Source organism: Propithecus coquereli, unplaced genomic scaffold (genome assembly GCF_000956105.1).
Source record: "Propithecus coquereli isolate 6110/MARCELLA unplaced genomic scaffold, Pcoq_1.0 Scaffold5, whole genome shotgun sequence".
Classification (NCBI taxonomy): domain Eukaryota; kingdom Metazoa; phylum Chordata; class Mammalia; order Primates; family Indriidae; genus Propithecus; species Propithecus coquereli.
In genome coordinates, this window is record NW_012150840.1 from 5,415,465 (window position 1) to 5,436,384 (window position 20,920).

The 20,920-nt window shown below is 37.5% G+C and overlaps 1 protein-coding gene across 1 annotated transcript; it reads left to right on the top strand.

The window, feature by feature from the left end:
- Window positions 1-1,332: 1,332 nt before the first annotated feature.
- Window positions 1,333-5,526, top strand: AKAP5 (A kinase (PRKA) anchor protein 5). Its single transcript, XM_012656174.1, has 2 exons — window positions 1,333-1,437; window positions 3,992-5,526. The coding sequence occupies exon 2, from the start codon at window positions 4,249-4,251 to the stop codon at window positions 5,524-5,526; it is 1,278 nt and encodes a 425-aa protein (XP_012511628.1). The 5' UTR covers window positions 1,333-1,437; window positions 3,992-4,248.
- Window positions 5,527-20,920: the final 15,394 nt, after the last annotated feature.

A 20,920-nucleotide genomic window follows, 5' to 3' on the forward strand; every position in this document is an offset into this window, starting at 1 on the left:
GTGTCCCAAGAGTTCTTTCCTTAATACGTCTCAGTGGAAACTAGAGAATCTTACAAAGGTAAAATATGTTCCTGGAAAAACATCCAAAGATGGGTATCTGAGATTTACTCTCCCAAGACCACGATCCTATTAAAGAAAGGAAATGAGTGCAGCCGCCTTTCAGTAGTTCTTCATTCACTCCACCTTACCCGGTTTTTCACTTGGATGCTGTGCTGAGAGGGGCCAGAGAAGGGGCTGGGATTGTGAGGAATCTTACTGGACCGCACAGCTGGAGCACCCAGGAATGCCCTCATGGGTAACATTAAGCCCAAGCAAGTCACACTAAACTCTGATAGCAACACATTGCATTGGGCTACATTAATGCTTTATGTGTACAAATAAATACTTGTGGTGCTTTTCACTATAGCTAGCAACTTGTTTAAATAAAGGCTCAGAAAAATGCATGAAAATATACAATCTAGCCAGTCAGGCAGGGTAGATCGTGCCTGTGCTCTCTGCTCTGAGACTGGAATTGTGAGCAATGTCTTCTCCTGTTCCCCACCCCAGCTTGGAGGGACAAGGTCAAGTGGGTATCTAGGAATCTCCTAAAGGGAAACATGGGTAACTTATAAGCTACCTCAACTTATTTTTGGAAATAATGTAAGGTATAAAAAATGGATGGAGCTGGGTTCCTGTGCCCTTCTCACCTTGTCCGCATGGATGCTGTTGCTTCTGCAGACCAGAGAGTTCTCCATGCATAATCCACCTGTCTCTTATTGGAAGAAAAGGGTCTGAGATCCTGTTTGGCAACGAATCAGATAACCTTACATACAAACCCACTCCTGGGAAAGTTTGGTTTATTTCTGTTTCCATTCATACATGTAATTTTCTCTGCAAACAAACGTGACCTCACTACTCTATGCACAGTTTTGAAGCCTGCTTTTAAAATTTGATATCTTCCGTTTCTTTAACAAGGGAAGGGGGAAGGATGGAGATTTGTAATTGGAATGCCTATAATTTTAAACGGGACTTCGCTATTTTGCTTCTTAGAAAATGCGGAGCTCATTACCCTCGTCCCCTCCCCATATTCCGGCTTGCTCTCTCTCAGTGGTCCCCCTGCCTTTGCCCTGATGTGATCCCACAGTGGGGGTTCGCGCCCCAGACTAGGAGCACCGGAGTTCTGCTCCCACGCGGCAGGGCAAGTTGCTCGCAGGTGGGTCTCCTGGTCCCCGCCCCGCCCCCCGCCTCTCCCGGTCGCCCCGCCCCCTGCCCGCCTGCTCCGTTCGCATTGGCGCCGCTGGCTGTCCGTCCCGGCGCTGCTGGGGAGGGGGCGCAGCCTGGTTGCGGTCCCTTGCAGAGAGCGGCTTGCTCCGGGTGCAGCCGTGGCTCCCCGGATGCCTGGGCTTCCGGCCCTGCGAGCGCGCCCCAACCTCGGGAGCAGGGACCCTGGCGCCCTTGGTAAGTGAAGGCAGGGCGAGGAGGCTGTGGGGCAGGAGGGTCCGGAGCGGTGTCTGGCCCGCTGACCGCCTGGGCAGCAGAGTGGGCAGGATGTGCCCACTTGACACGGGGGAGTCCGGGCCCCCTGAGATGGCCGGGAGTAAGAACCCCGGAGGTCGTTTGTCTGCAGGAATCTCCCGCCAGGGCCACTCTCATCAGGTTTGCTCACCTATCCTCTTCGGGTTACAGCTTGTCCTAGAAGCACAGGTCGTCCGGGGCTTTTTTCCTTCTTTACCCGTTTTGGGAAATGTGATTTTGGGTTCCTGGATATTATAATTTTGCAGATAGCTCGAAGCTGGGTTATCTGTTCCACGCCCCCGGCATTTTCCTTTTTGAGTACTTTATCCTGCGCTCTATCTCCTGCCATGAGGGGCATCCGGCCAGAATGAGAGATTCCTTCCTCCAGGAGGAAGCTTCGTGGTCCATAGCTGGTGCTAGGAAAGATCCAATGCTTTCCTCAGGTAGTGGTTGCTTTTTGCTGCTCAAGACAAAAAAGGAAGGTCGTGTTTTCTGTGGCATTAGACTTGCGATTCTGTCAGGAAATGACAAAAGGGACTTTAAAATTTCCTGAGGTGATAAAGGTATCCTTGCAGGTTAAGGGCAAATCGCTTGCAGTCTTAACATTCTGCAAAGTTTTAATGTCTACAGACTGCATTCTTTCCCCCCATTTCAGTTAAGTTTCTATTTGGGTATTTGTTTTATTTCTGCAGTGTGATATACATTCAAGTGAGCTTCTCAAGCAATTGTCTTTGAGCAATCCAGGTTAGTTTCAAATGATACACTCCTAAATATGATCTAATTTCAACATTTCTATTATGTAGTAATACACCCTCTGCTTAATAAAAATGCTCAGGTGCTGAGAACTCACAAGAGGTGAGAAGAGTTAGACTTATAATCAGCTGAGGTTCTAGGGCTTTGTGAAGCATTACATGAGGAGAGACACTGTAAAATGTTCATATTTTAATTCCATCATTTTTCTAGAATGACTTTATCTTTCTGTTAGAGGCATAAAGTATGAAATATCCAACCTAAGGGAATATTTATCTAAATCATAAACTGATTTTCAGCGTTCCAGTTCCTTCTACATTTCATAGAATTATGGGCTACCCAAATCAAATTTCAGTGAAGCATTTACATAAAAACAGTATGAGGAATGAGTCCCTTTGCTTATTTTAGGTCATCCACCCACTAAAATTCATATGATTTTTGTTAGATAATCACCTCACATTTTCATTCTTTGGGGCTGTCATACTATTCTGAGGATTAATTTTTCAATACACCTTTATATTATATAACAATCAGTTTGCCAATTGCATAGCTTGTCAATTTATATATGGCTTCTAAATTAGTTCCAGAACAAAGAAAATAAAATATAAAGAATTTCAAAAGCTTGGTTTTAAAATAACAAGAATTCAATCTAGTCTTGGTTCAATTATGAGTTGATGGGCTGCATTAAATGACCATTAAACAATGTTTTAAATTTTTGACTAATGGATATATCGCAGATTAGCATCTCCAAACAATTTATTTTCTGATAACTCTTAAAGCCCAGTTTCAGAGCATAGGCAGTTTTAGAAACAGGCAGTTTTGTGTTTAATCTGAGTTCTGTTACCTACTAGCTTTGTAATCTCTGCCAAATTGCTTCATCTGTAGATGTTGATACCACCATCTTTATAATATTATGTCAAGGATTAGAAATATATGTAAAAGTGCTTTGCACTGCCTAATACACAAGAGTTGCTCAATAAATGTCAGCTATTATCATTATTATTATTATTCATTCTTACTGACCTCCAACTACGCGTATTGTGGTGGGAAACTATGATACAGCACATACAGAACTTAAATAAAAATGTCAAAATTATACAACTAGTTTAAGAGTGGAGAATGACAGTAATGTTAAATTTTCCTAAGAATATGTATGAAAAGTAGCACCTCCTTGATGGAACATACATTTTTAGAACAGAAACCTTATGGTATAATGGAAGGAAAACGAAAGAGGCAAAGTCTGTAGTTCTAACTCTGGCTATGACCTTACCTACTTGTATGGCTTTCAGCAAGCCAGCTACCCACTCTGGAGCTCAATTTTGTCATCTGGCTGGACTTGAATAATTTCTCAAGTCCTTTTCAGCTTCAACATTCTTTATTGCATGTGATAAAAATTACATTAGCTTGTTTAACATCTTGACCTTTTCTGTTGTTATTTGTTTGCTTAACTTGCAATTTGGAGTCATAAGTAATTCATAAAGACAGCACAACTAAAAAATCGATAATATCAGACTTGCAGAATAATCCAAACTGAAGTTTTAACAAAGAAAATAAAACAAAAGGGATGCATACTGAAGTATTTTTGGTAGGGCAAAAGTAAACCCCAATTTTTATTCTCCAGTAATTTCACTAAGTTGTTATATGGAAAACATGCCTGATGGAATCTTATACATTCAAGAGAAATAGTCTCCATAGAAAATAACAGGCTCATGGTAAAATAAAATACTACTCTCTTTTCTTTCATCAGGTTGAACTCTAAAAAAAGCAAAAATGTATCCAGTAAAGGGCTTTCATGAAGAAATTAAAAAGAGAAATTACAAGCAATAGAGAAACCAGGCATTTGTGTACTAAGAAACCACCTAAAACAACTATATGGAGTAAGACAAAAGGAAAGAAGACACCTGGAAGAAATTTTACTTAGTGTGATATTTTTGCCCACCTTTTCATCATAAAGTCTGCCAAGGAAGAGAGAATATAGTTTTCTAGAGAATATAAGTGTGTAGCATGAAAATGGAGACCACAGTTTCTGAAATTCAAGTCGAAAACAAGGATGAGAAAAGATCAACAGAAGGTATTCCTCAGGATGAAAGACAGGAGAAAAAAGCTTCCATGCTTTGCTTCAAGAGAAGAAAGAAGGCAGCCAAAGTGCTGAAGCCCAAAGCTAGCTCTGAAGCTGCTGATGTGACAAGGAAGTATCCTCCAGAAGCAGGAGCTTCTGATCAGCCACAACCCCCAGGGGGGGCCTGGGCCTCAATCAAACGTCTTGTAACACGCAGGAAAAGGTCAGATTCTTTAAAGCGGCAAAAGCCATTTGAGGCTGAAGTGCAACCTGAAATAAATGCTGAGGATGCTGACCTTTCTAAGAAAAAGGCAAAATCCAGACTGAAGATTCCCTGCATAAAATTCTCAAGAGGGGCAAAAAGGAGTAATCATTCCAAAATTATAGAAGATTCAGACTGCAGCATCAAAGTCCAGGGAAAGGTTAAAAATGTGGATGTACAAACTCAGACCCAACCTATTGATGAGATAACAAGGGATCCAAGTGAAGGCATCTCACAGAAAGATGGTGATGAGGTCTGTGAATCAAATGTGAGCAACAGCCTAACTTCTGGAGAGAAAGTGATTTCAGTAGAACTTGGATTAGATAATGGGCATTCTACTATTCAAACGGGAACTCTAATCATTGAAAAAGAAATTGAAATGATCAAGGAAAAACAAGAAGTTCAACCCCAGCAAGAAAGCCCACTTGAAACTTCAGAAACAGATCATCAGCAACCAGTGGTTTCTGATGTTCCTCTTTCACCTGCAATCCCAGATGAACAAATTCTGGAAGAAGGCACTAACAATATCCTAGAAAGTGGACCAAATTGGAAAGACTATGAAAGTAGAGATATTGTAGCTGAAGAGAATAAGCCAAAAGATACGGAATTGAGCCAGGAATCAGATTTCAAAGAAAATGGGATCAATGCAGAGAAACCCAAATCAGAAGAAAGCAAAAAAATGGAGCCAATTGCTATTATTATTACAGATACTGAAATCAGTGAATTTGATGTTAAGAAATCTAAAAATGTCCCTAAGCAATTCTTAATTTCAATTGAAAATGAGCAAGTAGGGGTTTTTGCTAATGATAGTGGTTTTGAAGGTAGAACTTCAGAACAATACGAAACACTCTTAATAGAAACAGCCTCTTCTCTCGTCAAGAATGCTATCCAGTTGTCTATAGAACAGCTGGTTAATGAAATGGCCTCTGATGATAATAAAATAAACAATCTTCTACAGTGACTTAGATCATAAGAGAAAAAAAGGCTAATGATGAATTATTTTACACTTCTGTGGCATTTCTTACTCAGTAGTAAATGAGAGAATTATCATCTGTGGATTTTTTTTTTTTTTTTGAGACAGGGTCTTGCTCTGTTGCCCAGGCTAGAGTACAGTGGCATGGTCATAGGTCACTGTAACTTCAAACTCCTGGGCTCAGGGCATCCTCCTGCTTCAGTCTCCTGAGTAGCTGGAACTACAGGTGTGCACCACCATGTCTGGCTAACCTGTGGAATTTAAAGGTACAATTCCAGCCCAGAAATGCTAAAGAATAAGTCAAGTTTATAAAACTCTACCACTGAAATGCAGTCACTTCTGGATTGGAGGAAATCAGCACAGATTGCAATGCAAAGTGACATATAGGGAGTTGCTAAAATGGCATGTGCAGACTGGAGTGCTTCGGGGAAGGAAGATGTATTTATTGAGGACTTACGGTATGCCATAAGCTCCTTAATGTCTTCTGATGTCACAAAGTCTGGTTTCCTTTTGATAATTCAACATTGTGTATAAGTTAACATTACTTTCAGTTTTCAAAATTTGTTTTTACAGTGCACTTTTATGTTGTTTAAAATGGTGAGTAAGGTGAGCTACTCTTGTGAATGTGTGATTTATAGTTAAACTCCTAAGCAGTAATCTTAACTCAAAAAATATATTGCATTTTCCCAGTTTCTGCAGAGAGTGTTCAGACTATGCACATTGAAATTAAACATGAGTGGCTTTCTAGTTTTGCTCAAGTCCCTTACAAGAGCCATTCACAAGTTTCTTCAAATAGGCAAATAGTTACTGAGTGCAAAAGTGTAGAAACAGGGAGTGTTTCCCTCTCCATTTTCCATCTGCCACAACAGACCTGTATATATCCATTTCTGCATGGATTTATCTGCTGAAAAGTTAGTAACAAAAAATAAAACAACAAAACAAAAATGAGAGGATTATTATTCATCTAGGAGAAGGGAAGTTTCCCAAGTAACAAATTATCACAGATAACATAGGATGCATCTTGCAGAATTGCTTCTCTAAGAAACATATTTTTCAACTTCTCAAAGAGGGGAGAGTGGATTCAAAGCCAGCCTGGCAGTAAAGGTCTTAAGAAATCATAATAATTTAGTGAAAATATTATTTATTCTTGGCCAAAATGAGGCATGTACATGGTTGAATGGAAAGTGAAAAGTTATTGATTGCTAAAGCACAGTGTATTTTGAATGTCAGTATTCTTTTATGGCCATGTGTTGAGAGAGACCAGTAAACAGGATTTTACGTGGACATTGAAAAGTAACTTTCTCATCGCTATTGTCAATCCAGCTAATACTTTACAAAAAATGAAAAGGGCAATGGGGCATGGTGGTACACGCCTATAGTCCCAGCTACTCGGGAGGCTGAGGCAGGAGGATCGCTAGAGCCCAGGAGTTTGAGGTCCCAGTGAGCTATGGTGATGCCACTGCACTCTAGCCTGGGTGACAAAGAGAGACTTTGTCTCAGAAAAAATAAAAGGGCTCATTTGCATTTTTATTCAGTAATTTAAAGGGGAGCATCTGATCTCACCAATAATTGCCATATTTTTTGAAAAAGTAATTCTATTTCAATCTTTTGTGTGAAATGGCCATAATACAACACACTTTCCTATCTCACAGGTTAGGATTCAAATAGGATAGTCTCCCATTTGTCTAAACTGAGTGATGATGTTAATACTTGAAACAGATGATGTAGTCAAAGTAGATGAACTATGAGATGCAAGGTATTTGTTAAAGAGCTTCATCATGGAGGAAAAATGTACATTAGATGATTTTAAATGATCTAGGTGAATTCTTGCATTATTTATGGATTGCATATAGAAAGTATGTGTTAATTTATCCTATAAAATCATCTTTGTTTCCTTCCATAAATACATATTGAGACCTGGCAGAAGAAACTAATCTGACTTTGGAATTGAACCTGATAATAGACATGATTAGCAAGATTCTTGGCTGAAGTGCAAAAGTATTTTCCCCAGATGTTCCTACCTGCATGCTTTATAATGTTGGGGGGGGGAATCCTTCCGTTTAGCAAGATGAAAAGTGTGTCTTTCAAAACACATAACCCAAGAAATCAATTTAATTGTACACTTTCATTTAACTGTTTTTTTTTTTTTTTAGAGACAGTGTCTTGCTCTGTTGCCAGGCTGGAGTGCAGTGGCGTGATGATAGCTCACTGTAACCTCAAACTCCTGGGCTCAAGTGATCCTCCTGCCTCAGCTTCCTGAGTAGCTTCCAGGACGATAGGCATGTGCCACCACACCTGGCTAATTTTTTAATTTCAAACTTTTTTTCTTAAAAAAAAAAAAAAACAGTCATCCTCTCTGAAAATACTTTTTTCATTCACTATATGTGGTGCTAATGGACTTGGACAGCTACCAGCAAATATTATATTTAAAAGTGAGCAATTTTAAAAAACCTAAGCTTGCTGCATATTACAGTGTTTTGAAGAATACTGTCTTCATTTACTGCAAGGATGGCTCCAAGCCAATACACTTGCATCATTAGTTTTTAGTAATCTCTCACGAACAAGCAAAAACTACAGCACTTACCAGTCATTGAAAATATTTTGGAGGGTTTCTAGATTTTTACTTTTTTTTCACTGTGGTTTGATATATATTTTTTTGGTTAGAATGTATTATAATTGATAGTTTTTATGATAAGATGTATGCTTGCATTCACTTTTAGATGGTTTCTTTCTCCTCAATCTTTTCTAGTGAGAATATCTGTTGAATTAAATAAGTAGGATTTCAGTTAGAAAAAGGAATCCAGAAATTAATTGGTCTCAATCTGATTATATCTGTTACATGGCCAAATCCTATTACAGTGAATTCTAAGGCTATCCAAATTGTTGTATTGTAGAAATAAGCAGGAATCATATGGCTTAGAAGTCATAAAATACTTTTATTATGACAGTATTTATTTTAAGCAATTTGACCTTATATGCAAAACATTAAGTGAATATAAACAGATTCTGATTCAAGTCACATCCATTTGACATTAAAAGGATCATTTAAAAGGCTTTAAGAATACCACATTAATTTTCATTTAAACTTGCTGTGGTATAAATGCTGCTTTTAATGAACGTTTATTATTAGCTAGGATTCAGTTTCTCTTTGAACTGAGAATTTTATAAGGTGAGGGGATACTTTATTGGATCCTTATTAATTTTTTCTGCATTTTATCTGCCCCCTTTTAAGAGTCAAGTATTATTCACTTTGCTTCTTACACACCCAGAAAATATGAAAATTCTCATCTATTTTATGTAGCACTATTCACTTAACATTTTTTCAAAGCACTTTATAGATATAAAAATAGTACCTGGTAACATTTAAGTAAAGGTAGCAGAAAACAAAAGAACTTTCAAACAGAAATTATATTCCCTGCCACCTCCTCCACCCAAAGAATAATAAGCATGTGGCACAAATGGAGTTCTTCAGAAAAGCTCTCTGCATAATTTTCTTTCAAGGTAATAGATTTGACAGCATGAAGTTTGTGATGATCTTAATTGGTCTACTATTTAGTGGAGTCTTAGAAACTCTCTGATTTACTTCTGAGAGATTATTTCACCAGTATATGTGAATAGGCTTGCTAAAGGCTTTTAAGAGATATGGATTATGAGAAGGCACCAGTCTAAACTGGCTTCTGTATGCAATCCAGTGTAATTTCATCCATGAATTTCTAGCTTCAAGTTGCCTTATTTTTTATAGTTAAGAATTTTTTAGGAGTTTACAGCAGAATTTTAAAAATAATTGTTAGGCTGTAGGATCTAATTGTTTGAAAAGATCCTTTTAATGTCGACTTTATTGACGTATGTAAAGTCTACTCTCTAATTTCATCCAATACGCAATACATCAGATTTGACTTTTCTGCCTGCCATTTCTGCATTTTTTAAAATCCTCATTTAAGGTTTAGAGTTCTTTAGGTTCAAATTCTTATTTTATTGTGTAACATGAAGTTTCTTATTACACAGAATTCAAAATTTCAATCCATGGTACAGTTTATGGTATAATTTTAAAAAGAATTTTTTGTAATGATCCTTATTTAGTTACAAAAATTTATTAGAAGGAAGCTACATAAAATTTAGGTGTCCTCATTAAATTAAATCTGATTTAACACATGTGTTAGGCATAATACATGCCAAACACTGATAACAGGGACAGGCTTCCTGCCCTCCAAGAGCTCAATCTAGGGAGCAGTGACAACAGGAACTGGAACTGGGGTTAAAGCAAAGAGCCACGAGTAATGCAGCAAGATGAGTGCCACATAGGGGAATATAAAGAGAGAACAATTAATTTTGTCTGGTATGGGGAAAGTGATGATCTGAATACAGTAGTAGTTTGAAAGCATTCAGTTTCTATATAAACAGTATATTCATTATGATCTGTGACTCGGTGCAGAAAAAGCCTGCATAATGTTACACATTTATAGTAGTTCTTTGTCTGTAAAATGTTAAGTGGATGAGCTATTATGAAAGTGAAAGTTCCATTTTGTTTTTCTCATTAAAATTAGTACTATATTACTGTGGATCAGATGCTAATATTAAAGAAATAATACTCCGCAGGAAAAAGGTTTAAAGCTGAATTAATTTATGTACTGATTATTAATACAGAATAAATGTTATATTGGCTCATGTTTATTTATCTAAATCTTTTCAAAGAAACGTTCATTCAAATTACGTTCATTTCCTAAAACTATAAAGATCACACTGATGGAACTACTGAGTTAGCACTACCAAGAGTTCTACTCTGCTGATTGGGTATTGGACAGACTTTACAATGACATGCCTAAAAGAATCCTCCTCCAGCAAGAGAAATACAAACACCCTATAACATTGAACTAACTCAACCAAGAGGGCAGTTCTGAATTTGATGCCATTTATGAATCTGACAAATGGATACTGTTTTCATTTCTTGCTATACTCATTAGTTGTCTTTTCTGCATTATATTAACCTATGAATTGTTAATAATCTTTACGATTTTCCAGATAACTAAGCAATCTTCATGTGAAAATGCTTAAATTATTCAGATGGCACCTACTAAAGCTGAGTGTTTCAAAAGTTTTGTGTTTACTAAGGCACTGACTTCATTCTAACATTAACTCTTTTTTTTTAAGCACAGCCCAATGATAATTAGGCTCTATAAAAGATTGTACTTTCCAAAAATCAGGACCAATTTAAAAGTTGATAGTGCCTTAAAAGTCTTAAAACTAAACCTGGTTCCAAAACAAAATTTCTTAATCTATAAATACTGTGCATAGGGTATTTAATATTTCATATTTTGCAGAATTTTAAAAAGTTTATTAAATCACATCTTTCTAGTTAAAAAAAAAGACAGATACACTACTTTTTGCAAAACTTATTCTCACAGGCACTTTTTTTTTTTTTGAGACAGAGTCTCACTCTGTTGCCGGGGCTAGAGTGCCATGGCGTCAGCCTAGCTCACAGCAACCTCAAACTCCTGGGCCCAAGCTATCCTTTTGCCTCAGCCTCCCAAATAGCTGGGACTACAGGCATGTGCCACCACACCTGGCTAATTTTTTCTATATATTTTTAGTTGTCCAGCTAATTTGTTTCCATTTTTAGTAGAGACGGGGTCTTACTCTTGCTCAGGCTGGTCTCGAACTCCTGAGCTCAAAGGATCATGCCCGCCTCGGCCTCCCAGAGTGCTAGGATTACAGGTGTGAGCCACCGTGCCCGGCATCTCACAGGCACTTTTGCTAACCCTTTTTTAAACCTGCCTTTAATGCTGAAGTCTAGAGTCCCCAACCCCTTTGTGACTACCTACTTTTCTTTCTTTCTTTTTTCCTTCTTGAAAGCTTAAGCTTACAGGAGGTTAAGTTCCTGTATTTAGGAAAGAGTGTGTGTATATGTGTATTGTACATGTGTACACTACACATTCACAGAAAATCCTCAGCAAAGCTGGTTGCAGGCACCATGAACAATGAAGGAAAATCAAAGTGAGGAGAGGATGGTGCAGTAGCACCTAGCCTGGAAAACTCCCAGCCTTAAAATTCTCTGTAAATTCCAACTCATAACAATGGTAGCATTGCCCAGCAGTTTCTGCACATGAGCAAGACTAGATGCACTTTCCCCGAGGCTTGCTTTGTGGCTAAACTCAAATAGGACTTTTGGCCTTGATCTTTATGACTGAAATTTGGGGCAGGGATTAAGCCTTTCATACACTTCTCACAGCTACACTTGTGACCATAAAACCCAGGTGTTCCATTTTTGCACTCCTGGAAGATGGGTAGCACAGGGTGACACCAAAGCAGATACAGTCATTTGTATACTTGTACCTGAACCTTTTATTACCAAAACCCTACTTTGACATCTGCACCTTCAGGTCACAGGAAAAGTCTGGTCAGTATGCCTACAGGTGGGTGTCTCTACCATATCTGTGATCAGTCACCATCACCATGCAGCTATAGACATGCATGTGCTAATCAATCAAATATCTTCTTATATAAATTATAAGGCAGATGTTCCATATGGGATAGCCATTTGTAGAATAAGAACTTTAGTCAGAACATCACTTCAGTTTAAACAGATGTTCTAAAATTGTAGTACTTACATCCTCCTGACAAAATGACTAAGTTAGAATTGCCCTAGTAAGGCTGAAATGTATAAAATGCCAAAACAATTGGTTACTACTCAGTTCAGGTGAAAAAAGTCAACCTGACCTTCTGATCTTTTATCCAAATGTGCCACAAATAACCTTACTAGCAATTTTCCTAATTTTAGAGTGAATTTGCTAGAATTTTCTCTTTAATTTTCTGGGTTTCCTCTAAACCCTCAATATCTGGCTGATGTATTTTTCCTGAAGGATTAATAGTGAATAATGACAATCATTAGGGTTCATTAGCTCTAAGTCTTTTCTGTATGTATCCGAGTGGTATTAATCTTTTTTCCATGCAAGTATAATTTATATACATAAAATCCACCTTTTTTACCGCACAGTTCTACAAATTTAGATCAACATGTAAGTTGTGTCATCTAGAGGTAATTAATTTTAAATCTTACTCTGATTTCTATACCACCTGTGCATTTTGGTTTAATATAATTTCCTGACTCTATCAGTGAACTGTTACTTGCTGCAGAAATTCAAAATAAGGGCTTCTTAAAACCAATGTTTAAAAAGATAAGGTAAGGCAGGGCTGCCATGCACAGCTCTACCAACTGCACAGCCCAACTCCAGGAGAAGCATTCATTCGATGAGTGGAATCCCTTGCATTGTATTGTGCATAACCTGCATCAGCCTGGTGGTGGTTCTGAGAGCAGCCAGCAGAGTTTGAGAGGTCTACAAAACTATGGTGATGTTAATAGTGAAACAGATGTTCAAAATCAAGGAATCTTCCCTTTATATGCCTTTCCCCCCCACACTTTAAAATATTGTGATAGAAAGCAGAACCACTGAGCTCACAGCACCAGACTTTGCATGTATGTGAAAAAAAGAAGAATGCTGGGAAATGAGAACTGGTCTAGTAAGAAAATTTTTTGAGATTCACTCCCCTGGAATCTTTACTCTGCATTTTAATACCTTTTCCCTTGCTCCTTCAAAAATAACAGGTGTGCCTTTATTGTCTAAAGAACCACCACAGGTTCTTCAGATTTTCCTCCCCATAGGCAGTTACTATAAATTCCAGTTCTAAAAATAAAAATGAAAATAAATTACTTGCACTTGGTTTGCACTAAGTATCATATGGTTTCCACTACAGAAAAATGTGGCGGAGTTAAAATGGCACACACAAATTTGACATGGAACTTCCTGAAACTCAGTAATAATAGACTGTGTGTGTGTGTGTGTGTGTGTGTCAACTACAGCTGCTTATGGCCATCTCCTCAGGCCTCCTACCTGCACAAGCCTCTCCACCTGTTCCCAGGACAGCAGGGACCTACCAGTTGTACAAAGAATGCTGCCCAGAGCACGGCCATTCCTTCAGACTTGATGTGAAAGGATATCATGGTGTTCTTATAGCTTAAGTAACACTTTTTTCCATTATTTTGATACAAAATCACCAAGTTGTTTCAATGAAAAAAGTTCCAACATTGTATAAGCACTGGAATAGATTTTATCTGAGGGAAAGTGGGCTCATTTTCCAAACTGGCTCATTAGCTGTAAAATAAACTGAGAAGCAATTGATGATTTGGTACAAAGTCATAGGATAATAATAATTTTGCAAGCAGAAATGATGGGGGGAGGGACAGACTATATTCACTCAATATTGGCCAGCAAGAAGAGATGAAGGTAAGAAAACTCTATCAAAGAGAAAGGTCTTAGCTTACTCAGAATGGAACTGATTGGAAAGTGAGAGAAGAAAGAAAACCACTGTAGAAAGTCAGTTGTTGAACCAACCATAGTTGGAAAGGAAAGTAAATTTCAGTAAATAATATACCAGTCTACTTCACAGGTCCTGGATGTGAAGAAAAGAAACAAGAGGCAAGAAACAAGCAAGGCAGAATTTACTTAATGTCCTTCAATTATTGATCTATTGACCAGGCAGAACACCAAAAACTGAGTTTGATGCCTGATTAGAAGAGCCAATGTGACTGGACTACAATTCCAAGGCCTTACTGTTAATGACTTGAAAAAATCTTCAGAAATGCTCAATAGAGGGCTGAGCACAGTGGCCCACACCTGGAAACCTAGCACTTTGGGAGGCTGAGGTGGGAGAATCACCTGAGGTCAGATGCTCGTTGGAGACCAGCCTGGGCAAAATAGTGAGAACCTGTTCCTACAAAAAGCAAAAATTATGTGGGCATGGTGGGCACATGCCTGTAGGCCCAATTATTGGGGAGGCTGAGGCAGGAGGATCACTTGGGCCCAGGTGTTTGAGGTTGCAGTGAGCTATGATGACATCACTGCACTCTAGCCCAGGTGACAGAGACCCTGTCTCAAAAAACCCTCAAAACTCAATACAACAATCACAATAAAGGGGACATTTTAAAAAGTGATCTAATATTTTTACATATAAATTAGAGGCATCTTGATCAAAAAGATGTCAAGATATTGTAGTACTTTATATTATGAAATTTAAAGAAAACTCTCATTAGTCTTGGCTCTATAAATTAAGTAGCTAAGCACTAAATAGTAATTTAAGTAAATAGTAATGCTGAATTTGAGTATAATGTACATTTTTAAAAGGCACACTGGGGCCGGATGAGGCGGCTCATGCCTGTAATCCTAGCACTCTGGGAGAGGCTGAAGCAGGAAGATCGCTCAAGCCCAGGAGTTTGAAGTAGCAGTGAGCTATGATGACACCCGTGGCTCCAAAAAAAAAAACCACAAAAAAACAAAAAACAAAACCAAAAAAGTACATTGCTGCCACCTTTTGGCCAGATTAAAAATTTACACAGGCCTAGCGAGGTAGATTACATGCCTGTAATCCTAGCACTCTGGGAGGCTGAGGCAGGAGGATCACTTGAGGTCAGGAGTTTGAGAGCAGTCTGAGCAGGAGCAAGACCCTGTCTGTACTAAAAATAGAAAATATTAGTGGGGCATGGTGTTTCGGGCCTTTAGTCTCAGCTACTCGGGAGGCTGAGGCAGGAGGATCACTTGAGCCCAGGAGTTGGAGATTGCAGTGAGCTATGACGATGCCACTGCACTCTAGCCTGGGTGACACAGTGAGACTCTGTCTCAAATAAAAAAATTACACAAATTATAACCTACAATCACATTTTAATTTCACGAAGGCCTCTTTAGAGACACAATTATTTAGTTCAAACATTATTCGAATAGAATTAAAACTGTCCTGCTAATTGATCCATCTCTGATTTTTAATAATCACATTTTTTATCTTTTAAAAGCTGGTATAAAGGTTAATACAAATAGAATTTAATTCTGAACATATCTCATACTCCATCAGAACAATATTAACTCCAAAAATGTCTGGGATAGAAATCCCAAAATTACATTTCTTTGTATCCTTTAATTTCTGACAACCATCACAACGCTTACTTTAGATATTTACTCAAACATTATGCTGGGTGTGTTTGTGAGGGTGTTTTTGGATGAGACTCACATTTGATTCAGTATACTGAGTAAAGCAGATTGCCCTCACTGACGTGGGTTCCTCTCATTCAATCAGCTGAAGGCCACAATACAACAAAAAGGGGACCTTCTCCTGCCTGACTGCTTGAGCTAGGATATAGGTCTTTCCCTGCCTTTAGACTCAAACAGAAACATCGGCTCTTCTTGAGTCTCAAGCCTGCCAGCTTTTAGACTGGAACTTATGTCGTCGGCTCTCCTGGTTCTCAGGCCTTTGGACTCAGACTAGAACAGTATCATTGGTTCCCCTGGCTTTCCAGATTGCCAACTACAGATCTTGGGACATCTCAGCCTCCGTAATTGCATGAGCCAATTTCTTATAATAAATCAGTATCTTCCCACCCTCTGGTTCTACATGTTTCTTTTTCTTTGGAGAATCCTAATACACCTTGGTTGAAAACTACTGTTGTAAATTATGTTACTGGGGCAGGAGGAGATCCAACAGAGTGTAAGTAGGGAAGAAAGAGGCAAAGCAAGAATAAGAAAATCCCAGGAAATGACTAGATACTACTTTTCTTCCCAGAGATGGTAGTTGGAAAGCACTTGATTAGGACACTACTTTTCTTTCTTTTGTTTCTTCTTTTTTTTAAGTCTACAGCAGTAGATATGAAAGGACACCAATTTTCTATTAACACAGATTATATCTGCTAAGAATTGGGCCCACTGAGGCATTTTTGCATTACACTTCCAAAATGTTGCCCAGCACAGGGACTACTTACCTCAGCACTAGGAAGCCAGCATTTGGCAGATGCTGCTGTAAAATAAGAGCACATTCTATAAGCTGAGCTAATAAAAGGTTTTGTTTGTGATTAAGTGACATCAATTTATTTGTCTTGATAAAATACATGAAACCCATTGTTTCCATTTCAACTAGAGGACACAAAACTTTCTCAAAGAATATTTCTAAAGCAAATTCACAGGACATTAGGCAGAAGAGTTTAACCATACAATGTATTATTGATTTTAGTCTCCTGTATTTGCTATATGTTGTAGGTGTTTTGAAAATTTTTTAGTGGGCCGTTTTATTGTCCAAGTTTTTATAATCCAAGTTCTTTTTAAAGTATTTTAGTTTATATTTGATCTATTCTGACTAAATGATTATGTGGCATAAAATAGAGAAGTTGATAACAGTTAATACCAATTGCACTGGATTAATATTTACTAAGTTATCAAGTGTAGCACAGATACATACTGAAGCACCATGGATTCTTCCAGATCTTGAAGACAAAAATCAGAGTTTATGATTTCTTGTGTTTAAGACATCCAGGCTTGGGATTGTGTAACCTCAACAGTTTTCAAAAAGTCCAACCATACAAACACAGACGTACAGCAGAGAATAATCATTTACAGATTTCACTCTTAAGAATTTAAAAATTAATTATAATAAAGTGCCACAGACCTACATTTAGTTCAAAACATACAAAAACACAAGTTACATTATGAAAACTCTTCACATGGCCTATTTTTATAACAATTACTATAAAAAATTGATACTTATCATCAAGGATCCAAGTTGCATTTGCCTGTACAAATAAACTTTAATAGACTTATACATTTTCCAGACTGTTATCTTTTTCCATGATTAGTATGCATTTTCTTCAGTTTTTAGTGAACACTTTTCCAATACAGTTTTATTTTTTTAGAGACAAAGTCTTGCTCTATTGCCTAGGCTGGAATGCAGTGGCATGATTACATCTCACAATAACCTTGAACTCCTGGGCTCAAGCAATCCTCCTGCCTTAGCCTCCCGAATAGCTAGGACTACAGGTGTGAGCCAACACACCCAGCTAATCCAATACTATCTTAAAATAACATTAATGAATTGCTATATTATCCTCACTCCTTTTCCTATCCCCATCTACTATTTAGATCACCTACATTGAAGAAATGAAGATGGTATTTTATTGTTTTCCTACATGTGAACAATATGTTTAGGGGAACTTTTAATAAAGCTGAAATTGGCAAGGTTTTATTCCCCAAAATGCCAAAGAACTAATATCCTTCTTGCTGAAGGTTAAAGAGAAATAGTGATGATTAAACTATGGTAGAATATGAATTCTAGTAACCCTGCTTTTTCTAGAGTATTTGTAAAAAATAATAAGAATTTTGTCAATTAATTGAATATTAAATAGTACATGACTGCTTCTAAGACGTTCTAGAATTTACAGGTTGGAATACTGAAGTTAATAGGTTTAGTTACAGAATAAATGTAGTTCATATGTTTGGCTTTTATCAGTAATACTGAGAGAAGTTAATACTTTAATACAGGTCCTCACAACACCCCTGTGAGGTAGGTATTGCTTATACCCACTTTACAGACAAGAAATCAGAAAGTCAGAGCAGGAAGTAACAATCTCAAGAGTTATAAATCAAGAAATTTTGGTTTTCTTATATAGCAGACTGTACTTACTAGATACTGAATTATGATGATATGCTAAATAAGGACAAATACTGAAATAGTCTCTATTTTTCCCCAGAAAACGAGTCTATGTGGGATCTGGAAAGAAGGGAAAATTTTAAGTATTTGCCTGATACACTGGTGAAAGTGCATATGGCATTTCCAGTTTTAAGCTTGGCAATCATTATGCAAACCACACTATATTATTAGGTGGCTGGCTAAAAGTATAGCTCCATTTTGCACATGATGTAGTCAAAACTAAAGGTTTTAGCTGGAAAAACTTTTTAAATACAAAGTAGATTTCTCAGTAAGGAATCATGTTTTTAGAGAAATAATACCCAGGGCACAGTATTAGGCATATGACAGTTACTTTAAAAAATGCCTGCAGAATGAATGGGGAAAAAAAAGAAAACTGGGGTCCCACACCATTCATTGCCTCTCTGGAATTCAGCCTTTGGGATTTTTTTTCTATAAAATGAAGTTAACATTTTCCCACTTCCTAAAACAGAATGTTATGAGGACTAAGGTAAGAGCATTTGCTTTGAATTTCTAATATTAAAAGGAACAATATGAATAAGTCTAGAAATATAGTTAACTACTATTTCCTTAACAACTCAGCAAACGTAGATATATTTCTGCTTTAAATCATTGTCTATCATGGTCAATCAGCCACAGGCAGGCAAATTTACCATTTCTCCGGACTCTGCCCTGAAGTGCTGCTTACCACACCACCCATACACACCTCTACTCCCACCCTTTAGCTACACAAGGACTTCCTGTGTCAAGGATTAATGCCTGGGCAAACAGGGAAGAATATAAAGGAGAAATATCAGAAAAATTATCTTAATAAGAATAAAATTTGACTTGAAAAGGCTAGGTAATCTATCCCAAATAAGCCAAAATACATTAAAAAAATCAATGTTAATATTTTGTGTTCTTTCTATGAGATGAAATCTTTGAAGGTGGTACGAGTTTGAATAATTGCTTAAGTGAATTGGTAGAAAAATGTTTAAGATTAGATGAAGTACTGACGACATAGAGAACATATTTGTTTTAAATAATCCCAATATACAATTGATCCTATCAACAGCTAGTTAGATTTTGCTCTCCACACAAATCAGTCTTGATCCCAGGAGGCTTTATTCACTTGACTAAGGGAGAAACTCAACTGCCTTAGAAAATGCCTAGTAGTTTTCTTCATTTAGCCTTCAAGGAAAACTTATCACTTTGTAATTCACCTAAATTCACTATTTACCCAGAGAAAACCTTTGTGTCCTTAGAATTAGCTGGATTACTCTTTGAGCTCTCTCCTGACGGAATACTGATGCTGCTGAATGTACAGGACATGTCCTCGGAGGTGTTCAGTCAGGAGGGAGCTCAGAGTTTTGTATGCGGTTAAATTCTAAGCCTCACAAACCAAATTTATTAGATGTATTCAAATGTCTGTGAAGTTTAGAATTTTACAACAGGGCAGCATACAAAAAAGATAAGGCTGTTTTGGAGCCTCTCTTTTGTTATTGTTGATTATCTAGTATTTGAAATTGCAACATTTCAGAAACAATTTAGATCTATCCTTTGTGGCGAAGTTTGACCAGCTATTTGCTAGGTACATAGAGCAGGAGAATCTATCATTTATTCCATAAACTTTAATTTTTCCAGAGTTTTAGCATCACCATTATAAAAGAGAGTTAAGTTTATTTACAAAGGGAAAGCTGTCATCATGGATTTTAAACATAGTTATGGAATACAGAATGTATCCACTTTGCTGGTTTTATAGAACAGAAAAAAGTGAAAACTGTGCCACTAAAAATTACCTTTTCTTTCTTTCTTTTTTAAGAGATGGGCTCTTGCTATGTTGCCAGCTCTTGCTATGCTGGCCTCAAACTCCTTGGTTCAAGCTATCTTCCTGCCTCAGCCGCCCAAGGAGCCGGGACTACAGGCATGCACCACCGCACCTGGGTTAAAAATTACTTTTTCAATTGATTTTTAGAAAATTAATACCAACCCAGGAAGCCTAGAAAATCCTCTGGCACTGAGGGTAGAAAGATGATTTGTATTTTATCATTTTCCTGTTTAAACTCATGTAAACCTCTCATTATAAAAATCTCAAATTGCTCTTAAGGTCTCTAGAAAAACACTCAGGAATAAGGTATCAACCCTGGGATGTTAATGTAGCTCTAGCTGAATTTCTATCTCTGTGTGTTTATCTATTTGTACGTATATTACTGCTTCTCTCTTAAAGATTTTTTTTTTTTAATCTCTTGGACTATTCTCCTTTTCTCTCTTTTAACTATAATTTTTTTTATTAAAAATGAGGTATACTCAATGTTAAAAAATAAATAAAAGCCAATGTAAAATATTGCAGACCTAGTGAGTAAAAGGTAAAACTACTCATGATTTGGTATAACTATGTCTTACAACAAATTTTTTATACATTGTAACATATAATTCTGCATTAAAATAACTATTATTTTTCTACATGGCAAAAATATTTCTGAATAATCCTCATAGGGGCTTAATTCATGTGAAATGTAGGCCAAAAGTGATAGTTCAGAATGTTCTTTTTTTTTTTTTTTGAGACAGAGTCTTGCTCTGTTGCCTAGGCTAGAGTCCTGTGGTATCAGCCTAGCTCACAGCAACCTCAAACTCCAGGGTTCAAGCGATCATCCTGCCTCAGCCACCTGAATAGCTGGGACTACAGGCACGCACCACCAGGCCCAGCTAATTTTTCTATTTTTAGCAGAGACGGGGTCTCGCTCTTGCTCAGGCTGGCCTCAAACTCCTAAGCTTAAGCAATCCTCCTGCCTCAGGGTTTTAGCTGGAAAAACTTTTTAAATACAAAGTAGATTTCTCAGTAAGGAATCATGTTTTTAGAGAAATAATACCCAGGGCACAGTATTAGGCA

Coding starts and splice junctions, on each gene's coding strand:
- AKAP5 (XM_012656174.1), top strand. CDS start 4,249: ATGAAAATGGAGACCACAGTTTCTGAAATTCAAGTCGAAAACAAGGAT.